Source organism: Chelon labrosus (assembly GCF_963514085.1).
Source record: "Chelon labrosus genome assembly, chromosome: 14".
NCBI classification, from domain to species: Eukaryota; Metazoa; Chordata; class Actinopteri; order Mugiliformes; family Mugilidae; genus Chelon; species Chelon labrosus.
This window is the reverse complement of record NC_140347.1, coordinates 24,657,244-24,667,402: the sequence shown is the minus strand read 5'-3', so window position 1 is coordinate 24,667,402 and position 10,159 is coordinate 24,657,244. Positions and strand designations below refer to the sequence as shown.

The 10,159-nt window shown below is 40.8% G+C and overlaps 1 protein-coding gene across 1 annotated transcript; it reads right to left on the bottom strand.

Moving 5' to 3' along the window:
• Positions 1-955: 955 nt before the first annotated feature.
• LOC311498882 (uncharacterized protein) lies at positions 956-3,702 on the bottom strand (the record flags this gene model as incomplete). The annotated part of the gene is made up of 5 exons (XM_084559654.1): positions 956-1,456; positions 2,362-2,533; positions 2,722-2,810; positions 2,895-3,473; positions 3,661-3,702. 5 exons carry the CDS (start codon positions 3,700-3,702, stop codon positions 1,298-1,300), a joined length of 1,041 nt encoding a protein of 346 aa, XP_084415780.1. The 3' UTR covers positions 956-1,297.
• Positions 3,703-10,159: the final 6,457 nt, after the last annotated feature.

Below are 10,159 nucleotides of genomic sequence, written 5' to 3'. Positions count from 1 at the left end.
TTCTTTGTCTGTGCTCTTGTGTTTCTAAAATCAAATGGCATCGGTGTAACGAATCACAAAATGTTTCAAACACTACAGGGGCAAAGATGATGTAGTGTCTTAATGGTTTTTCTTATTTTCTCAGTTCATGCTCTTGGGGATGTAAATGTTCTCAACTGCCACGGTTTAATTTGTTGATTACATCCCATTTCATTAGGATAATACATATTTTCTGGTTAACATTGCTATTCTGTCCAATTTATGACAAACAAGGATAGCTGAGAAAGGTAATTTAAAAGGTTCATCCTCTAGGGAACAGAGAGAATTACGATTCTGCATATTTGGTTTTGTGAATCTTGTGTGTAGCTTAAAGTCATGGCCCAAATTAACTGTTAGTTGAAAAGGTTTGAGAACAATAAATATATTTACGCTGGGAACCATGAATATTCTTACCAGTTCTCAGTTTGACCAGACATCTTCTCTGAACAAAAGACAGAAAACATGGAGGAGAGAGCGTGCTTGAGTAGGAGGGTTGGAGGAAGGGAAGCTCAGATTCAAGAATAAGATACAGAGGTATGAGGTTACAGATGAAGTGTCAGTTGAAGGACCTAGAAATACGTATGCTAGCCACTGATGTATTAAGGCTTCCTCTGTCATCAGTGCAATTCAGATGTTTGTTCACACTTTGTTGTAAATGTAGCTTTGGTGCAATAATTATGTTATTTGTGCTGATTTTTATGTTCTATTGAAATTTTGTATTTCTCCGAAAGAGATTTTTTTTTTCTTCTTTTTACAGTTTCAAGCTGTTGCACTGTTGTCTTAAAAATAAATAGTTAAGACGCTGGATAGGATTTCTTACATTTTATTTAGGTATCACTGCAGTTAACAGAACCCATCTTATAGACATAATTTGTATTTTAATACTAAAATGCACATAATTCTTTGTTATATACATATTTCAGTTAGTAGCGTTTTAATAATAAAGAAAATATTCTACACAATAAATACAGTAGTAGCATTAGCATCTTTTTTTGTGACAAAGTAATGCATGTATGTATTAATAGATTAGGCACAGGAAGTCATTGAGCTTCTTATTATAGAATGAGCTCAGCTCATGTCTTTATTAATAACATGTAACACACCAACACTCTTACTTGTTCCTTCTTTAAGTATCATGATAAATTAATTGCAAAGTTTTAGTTCCTACAGGCTTCAGCATATCAATGGTGTATAATGTATTTTTGCTGCATTGACAACACATTGGTATACACAAAGTCACACTCTGATACATGCTCCTGTATCAGTTACGCTGTATTTCTTAAGGAAGTGTCTCCACGTTGACGTAGGTGAGGACGACGTCATGTAAGATGTTGATTCTGTCGATCCGGTTGAGCTCTCTGACGCGGTGACGGAACTCAAACAGCGGGATGTTGTTGACCGCCACCCTGAAGGCTTCAGGAGTGCACAGGATCTTCATCTGGAAGAGAGCAAACCGTAAACAGTGTAGCACTGCCATCAAGGTTGTGAGCTGACATGCATGCCATGCCCAAGTAATGTACACGATACACAGTTCAGTTGTATTATTTAAAGACAGTTATTTAGTAGGGCCAAATCTTCACCTGACATTCCATAATAACGTAATAATGTATGGGTTACAATGAAGAACAAAATCCAAGAATTTAAATTTAACATAAATTTAGAGTAAGTTAGAAAATTCTTAAGGTTACAGGGCTAATGTGATTACCCATCAAGTAGGTTGATGATTTAACTCGTGCCATATACTGCACATTATTATGGCACTATGGTATTATGATTTAGGAGAGACTATGAACACACTGCAGTGGTAATTGGAGCCAGTAAACGTAGACACAAAGACTGCTGGACATGAAGACAGGATTAGCTCTTCAGATTAGTCACCTCTTTGCGATGCATGTTAGACATGATAGTTATTGATGTTATTGAGCAACATGAGACCCCCACTGACCTCCAGGAGCCTCCCTGCAGTACAGCAGCTCCATTATCTAGGACCTGCTTGCACAAGTGGCTATCCAAGCCTTGCCATCTTTTCCAAGCGTTAGCCTGACGTTAACCATGAGAAAGTGGCCTAGAGTCAGTTAAATGCACCACGTGTAGATTTTTTTGAAACATGTCATTGTACAACTTTGACTGCACCTTTTGTAAGGTTGTTAGTTTTAGTTAGTATCACTTTATTAGTTATTATTAGCACTAATATTGTGTGGTGTTTAAATCTCTCTGCAATCTAATGAATACCTGTCCAAATAAATGTGGCAATCATTTATTGATTAGCATATTACACTAGCATCTCTACACCTATTTTCTGAATCCACTGCCCCGTGTCAGATTCCTGTTTCTTCTACTCACCTCAAAAGGGCTCCCGAGAGCAAAAGGGAACGGCCCTTTGAGGTCCCTCTCTTCCGGGCCCCAGCGCTCACCCAGTTTGTGGTTACGGACCACAACCTGTTTGCCCCCCTCACTGAAGCGGGGGTTGATGTGAAAGGCAATGTCGTTGCCTCTCAGAAAGTTCACTGTAAACCTGTGGGAGACCAAGCTGATTATTATTATTTTTTTCTTTCTGTGTATGCTACATGAAATTCAGTACTTCTGTGTAACATCTGTATCCACTACGTTATGGTAAAATATTTATTGGGTCCATATATTTAATTCAACAAAAATTCAAGTATATTAGCAACTAAAGATACATATTAATAGGAATAAGCTTACATTTTAGCATTAGGCTTCACATGGCCCAAGATAGTCATCATCATTTTGTCATACACCCCTCGGGCCAGGTTCAAGTTGTATGGCACGCTCTAAACAGCAAAGAGACAAGCACAGTTAAACAACCTAATGCACTGTGAGATGTGTACAATTCAGATTCCTCGCTTTTGACTCACTAGAGGTCCAGATGTGGGTGGGAGCCAGTGTGGAGGCATGAAAGATGGATTCTGGCCAGGCCAACCTGACTGTCCTGGGTTGTAAGGCCAACCAGGGTGGCCAGGCCAGCCTGGTGCACTTGGATGGATGCTGGTAGCAGGGGTAGGTGCTGCAACTGGAACTGCAGCTGGAGCTGGAACTTGAGCTTGAATGGGAGCTGGTGGCTGGAGAGGCTGGTATTGGGTACCAGGCCAGCATGGTTGGCAAGGCTGCACTGGAGCTGGAGCAAAAACTTGAGCTGGAACTTGAACTGGAACTTGAGCTGAAGTTGGGACCATAGTTGTGGTTGGTGCTGGAGGCGGTGTTATGACTTGAGTGGGAGCTGAAACCGCAACTGGACCAGGGACAGAGACCTGAGCTGGTTGTGTCCCAGGCCAGCAGGGTGTGTTTGGCTGGCCAGTCCAGCACGGTGCAGGCTGAGTGGGCTGTCCTGGCCACGCAGGGAACCCACCCCCTGACTGTTGCATGTTAGGCCAGAGGCCGTTAGGCTGTGGGGCAGAACCAGACGACGGGCAGGTGCCACACAGAGAGTCAGAGTGCTGAGACAGAGGAGGAGGAGATGGTGAGGATGGAGAAAGAGAAGGGTCAGGAGCCAGCAGGGACATACGTGGAAGAGAGAGGGTGGATAGGATGGAGGACACCAACTTGCAGTTGCAAACATGGCCATTCGACATAAGCAAAGAGTTACGCATTTATATTTAGATAGCAATGGTTTGTCATTCTTACCAGTGTAGAGATCTGAGAATATGGCGAAGTACTTACATCCATGCTGCCTGCCAGAACAAGATCAAGTTCACTTTTACTTATATGACATTTCCTTAAACCATAAACAAGCCTCAGAGGACTTTATTAGGACAGAAAAATAAACAACAAAACAAATAAAATGTCATTAAAGGACAAAGCTAAAACAAACTTTTAAAGTTTGTTTTTAACAAAGGTAAGGAAACGGAATGATAAAAACTGATCTGAGCACAATCTCCAGAGAAAAGAACTAGTTCACCAGGCGGCCACCAGAGGACTCTACAGCTTTTCAAGATGCCAAAGTGCCAGCTAATGTGAACACTGGAGGATTGTCCTGACTCCATATCCATTGACAGCTAAAGCTAACTGAACACCATGGGATGCTGTAATTGACTGATGACCACAGAAAACTTCCTGAGTCATGCAGAAACACAATGGCACATTTTGTCTGAGTTATATCAGTGACTTATGGGCAGGAATGTGCAACAGCAACGATTCTTTAGAATCCACTATAGACCTCTAATATATAGCTGACCTTGTGAGTAGACTCAGTTATTATGTAACTATCTAGACGCTTGTATTTCATGCTTCTTAATGTTTGCTATTGCTGAGACAATTCTACTTCCTGTATTTAATGTATAATAGTTGCTTTTCTCACAAAGTAATATGAGTGATCTAAATGGATGTTAAGGGAGAACTTTTAACATGTTATATGTAATTGTATATGTTGATCGTTTGCCTTGATTTTGATTACACACATACATACATTTGATTACATCACCTTCATAACTGACATTTTCAATTAATCAAAATCAATCTCCCCAATATGCTACATACGTATATAATATTTAAATAAATGTTTTGTTAATTTTTCATGTGCACTGCCTCGCTGTGCACACGTCTCACTTTATAGCATAAGATTTGGGGCAACATTTAAAACGTTATCCCAGGATTCAGACAGGGAATGAGTTCTTCTCCTGTTGCTCAGCGCAAATGTTTGAGTATTCAATTAAATGTACCACTTTGGCTCTGATCCACTAAACTGTTTTTTTATGAAAGCTGCGACGGATAAAAAGAAGAATAGGAGTTTACCTTTTCTTGTCTCAGTCCTCAGGTGCACACAGGAGCAGGCTGCAGGCTGGAGAGCAGTCGGTCAGTCGGCTTGGGTTGGCCAACACAAAGAAGCACTCTTTTATAGCATGAAATCCTCTCAGCAGTCGGCCCCTCCTCACTTATCACTCCGTTGTCAGGGTAACGCCACTCCCTGTGTGTCAAAAAATATGTAAAAAAACATATTGTGCGTTGCTGAGATTTTTAAGGTGCAGGAGAGGGGGATTTTAATTTTGTCCATGTTATTTTTATTATATGCATGTGACACCATGTAAGAAGTTTTGTTAAGTTTTGTTGTTGAATGGAAGACAGCAAGAAAAACTGTAATGCATCATTTTTTAAAAAAGAGTTTTGACTTTGCAAACTGTTGATGCTGATGAAAAATGTTGTGTCCGCCAGATGACATTCCCTTTATTTTACCTAAAGTAGGCCCAGAGACAGCACAATGGCTCGTTTTTGTGCTGACGTGGTTCACTTCACCGTTGAGCAGTCATGGGACTGTGCAACAGTCATGCCATGTCTCTCTAGGCCACACAGAGTAACACAATTACTGCGAATACACAAATAAGTGTCAAGGCTCAATGCGGCCCTCTGTATGGATAAATGATCCAGGCACTGACAGCTAAAAATCTGGTTCATCCCCAGGTGAATTTTATGTTTGATTCTAAGTGTTGGGAGTTTCTGAGTTTGTGAACAGTGGATTAACTAAGTGCCTGACCTCATGAGGGAATACCGATTCTGGTATTTTGATAAACAAGAAAGATCTCAGGGCACACGCCATCATCCAATAAATCCCCAAGGCAACGGCATCATAACAGAAAACACTTATATATTTGGACTCACACAACTGCTGTGGCTGTCCTGACAACATTATTAGATTACCCATCATCTGAGCAGAAAAATGTCAGACATGGCTGAACCTCTCAGAATGCAAAGACATAATGCTCCATAATGCTGGGGGAGTAGCCATCCTGGTTTTTAACCTACAAGTATAACTTACTGCTGCAGTCACTTGAAAAAGTCTGAGTAAAGTACAGCCACTTAGCACACTCTCCTCTACTCGTGCAAAAGTTGACTTTTATGCAAATGCTTACATTCATCAATGCAATGATTTATGTCCAGCCTCGGTCCACTTCGTTTCTCTCACTTTTTCCATCGGCTACATTTCTCACTGGTAGGAGTTTGGTTTTATAAATAGACGCTTCCCTGTTTGCAGGTGGTTGCATCATGGGGCATTAGAGTATACTGACTCCAAGGATCCAAGCAACAATCGCTAAACACCTATACACTTCAGCAAACATGAGTTCTTTTTAGTAAGATTTTTGTAGTTCCTCATAAAAAAAAAAAACACTGTGGAACGTTAGCTAGCTTAGACGGAATGATTTTAATTTTTTTGTGATGTCAGTGTTCCTCTCTTATGGCACATTAAAGTGATAAACCATTGCTAATGTGTAAGACTTTGCCACACTGATGTTTGTTGTTTATGATATTTTGAACAGTAAAATTCAATTGAAACTTAACATCTGTTTCTGCCGATACAAACAGCCACAACGTTGTGCAAACGCTTACAACACAAAGACACGTGTTCACACCAGCAGTCACACTCATTAATTCTTCATGAGTGTATGAGAGCACCCTTTGGCCTGACCTCGGGAGCCCAGCTGTAGCCACTGTCACCACGCATAAGAGGACTAAAGGGCGTGGCCATGTTTTCAGAAGTCAGTTTTTATGAAGTTGCAGCCTCTGGCATTGTGCGTATGTGCGTGGCAGCAGTAGGATCGGTTGAATTGAGCATGTGGGCTGATTAAATTCTAATGTCTCATCGTCTCCCATAAGCCATTACGAGGCAAATTGTGCAGCTCTTTTTCTATTGTTTTTTAATTGTTTCCAGAATTAGATAATAAACAGATGAACGTCTGTCATTTGGCCAAGCGCAACAGGACTGTCTTACAGCAAACAGTGAACAATGCAGAAAATATAACAGCAGTAATTATTTAGCTGTCAGTATCTTGGTTTATTAATATGCTATATTTGCCATCACATGAAAAAGGCAGACATATTACTTGTCATTTAGAGCAGCATATCATTTTTGCTGAGTACAACTTAAAGTTGCAAGTCCATATTTTTATATTTTTAATAACACAAAAAAAATATAATTTATATTTAAATGGATTGCTTGTCATCAGGCATACAACAACAGATATTTACTGAATTCTGCTCTGTAGCCTGGAAGTAACCTTGAAGTTCCCCTGCCCATAAAATTTTACTGGGCGAATTTTGGTCTCTTGGAGTCGCTCCGTTTGGAACTCATCATTTCTGGTTAAAGGTGAGATCTGCTGGGCCAATCAAATCGTTTGTGTGGGCCTCATCTAGGTGTAATTAAGTTGGCTTTGTTTCCATTAAATTCTGTTAGAATCTAAAAGTATTAGTTTCCTTTGTTGTGTCTGTTGTAAAAGGCATTGACAACGAAATGTAAAGCATGAAAAATTAACAGCAATTAAGACATTTGTGGAGAAGCATACGTATAATACTCCAGTGGGACGGTTCAAACACTCCCCATAATGAAATCCGAATAGCTGGCTACTGCAGGCTAGTTCTGGTATGTTTTTTTTTTTAGCATTTATTTATTTTTTTTCATTTTTTTAACCTTTTTTTTTTACTTCTTGATTTGCTCTCGCTGTTCTCATCAACCTGAAGTTGGTGGGGACCAAAACGGGAACAAGACTTAATACTGGACTGACATTAATCAGGTTGCCAGGAACACAACTCCAAATACTAGCAATTCACATGGATTGCTCGTTGTGTTAACAGGAAACTACTTCCTAGTAAATTTTTTACATCAGGTTTAGAGGGTCACCGTTCACTGCTTGTTTCGCTGCCCCTAAGTGGCTAACAAAATGGACCATAGTTAAAAGTCTGACCTCACAGTTACAAATGACTTTCTTAGGCCAAATAAAAGACTTTGCTGGTAAGTGTGTATTTCTCTATGCAAGGCACCAGATCAGTATCAATAACCTTGGATGCATCAATGAAACTGCGGCTCAAGGACACTTTTGCAGTGTGAACATTTATTGAGCCCAGACTTGGGCCATAGCTGCACACTCACCACATGTTGCTTTGTTGCCCTTATGTAATATACTCAACACACAATCAGCTGTTTGTCACACTGACCACCACAAAATGAAACATCCTGTGAGGATCGTAGGGAATTGTTTTGCTTGAGCAGCATATTGTCAGAATAGGCTTCTTGCCAAGAAATGATCCAGAAAATTTTGTTGATGGTTTGTCTCCTCTTTGGCCCGTCAAGAGCCTGAACTGGCAACACACGCTTCCTCGACCTTCAGTTTATTCAGTCCATCATAATATGATTGAAAGAAAAAAAAAGATTCAATAAAAATTCAACCCAGTATGCCGCAAATGCAGCTCAATTAGAATTTGAGAGCACATTACTGCCTTCATTTGAGTGGATGTTTACCATGTGGTCATGACATATGCTGTTTGATGGGAGAGGGAGTAATGATGTCTCTTGCAGGAGATCTCCTTCTGTAGTGTCGACCAATGAGGGAGCTGTGGAAAAAGGAGGGAAGCGTGAGGCATGCTGCTGTTAGGCAGAAGAGAACATCCTGGCAGGAGCAGGGTTTACCAAAGTGACGGTGGCATTAGCCTCTGATAAGCTCTGGGCCGTGTTCCAACACTCGTAAGCCGTGCCTCTCTTTACATGTTCCCTTAACCACTTCTTTCCTATTAAATGCACAATAACTGGATGATTGAAGTATAAAGAGACAGCTATACAAGGCAATCCCAGTGGGTAACAGTGGGTAACGTTTATACTGTAAGTGTGTGCCCGCAGTCAAAGTGGTTATTAATAAGGTGTGGCAGCTCTCACCAAGAGCTAAAGATGCTTTTGTGCCTTCAAAGAATGAGTTAAAAAGAGAGATAATATCAAAGAGTGGGTAAGAGGGAGTAAGAGTGAGGGAGATGGTTTCAGACAGTGATATTACTACAGTTGCCATGGGGACAGTAGCATGTTTTTGAAGGGACCTGAGGGTGTTTATGTGTGCATAAAAAATCATCATCATGTCGACTATCCACTGCGAGAACAGATTTATGCCACAAAGGATTGAAGTGTTTTACTCCGAGAGGCCTTGGCTTCTGTCTCAGTCATACCCAACAGCCATAAATAAAACTTACAGCCGGCTGCACTCTGGAAACCTCCCACAATCCACCACTAGATGGGGATGTCAAATTCTCCCGGGTGGTTGTAGTCATGTGGTAACTACAATCTTGTTCCATGAAAGGCCAAAAGGATTGTCTGTTTACTCTATGCAGCTGACACCTTCACAGTAATCATAACAAACCACCAGTGTACCCGAGGAGGCTGAAAGCAAAAACAATGATCAGATGACGCACTGTAATCCATAAAAAAGTGATAATGCACACCAAAATGTATTGAGACAACACCCTGTATGTGGATTGTTTGCAATGTGGTTGGTTTAGTGGTTTTCACTGGTGTCACACTATCAGCATAATCCACTTCAACTGTCTTGCTTGTTGTCTTTCTTTTGGAACTAGGATTTTTTGATAGTAACACCTCAATGGAGTGCATGAACACACTTCAGAGATGTTATGTGTGTTTAGGGCTCACATATCTCGCAAATATTTCTAATGATTTTCATTCCTGAGAGGTAAAAATAGTAACAGAAAGCAAATACTCTTCATCTCTAGCTCACCATGACAACCTGTCGATCCACCCCAAATAAAGTAGTTCAGTAGTTCATGTACACCGATCAGCCACAACATTATGACCACTGACAGGAGAAATAAATAACATGAGAAATAAACAGGAGAAATAAATAACATTTCTCATCTTGTGACAATACAATGTTCTGCTGGGAAACTTTTGGACCTGGTATTCATGTGGCTGTCACTTAGACATGTACCACCCACCTAGACCAGACCAGGCACACACATCCTATAGCAATGACACTCCTTGATGGCAGCAGCACAAGGTGTTGACCTGGCCTCCAAATTCCTTAGATCCCAAACTGATCAAGTATCTGTGGGATGTACTGGAACAAGCCTGATCCACAGAGGCCCCTCCCCTCAACCCATAGGACCCAGAAGCCCCCTACTAACAACACCACAGGACACCCTCAGAAGGCCCATGTCCATTCTCTGATGAGTCACAACTGTTTTGGAGGAACAAGGGAGACCTACACAATATTAGGAAGATGGTCATAATGTTACGCCTGATCGGTGTATGGTATGACTGAAAGCTCATTTACTGTAAAAAAACAAAAAAAAACAAAAACAAAAAAAAAACATTCATGCCCCCCCCCCCCAACCCCCCTTCACCCCCCATGTGGCTATATGA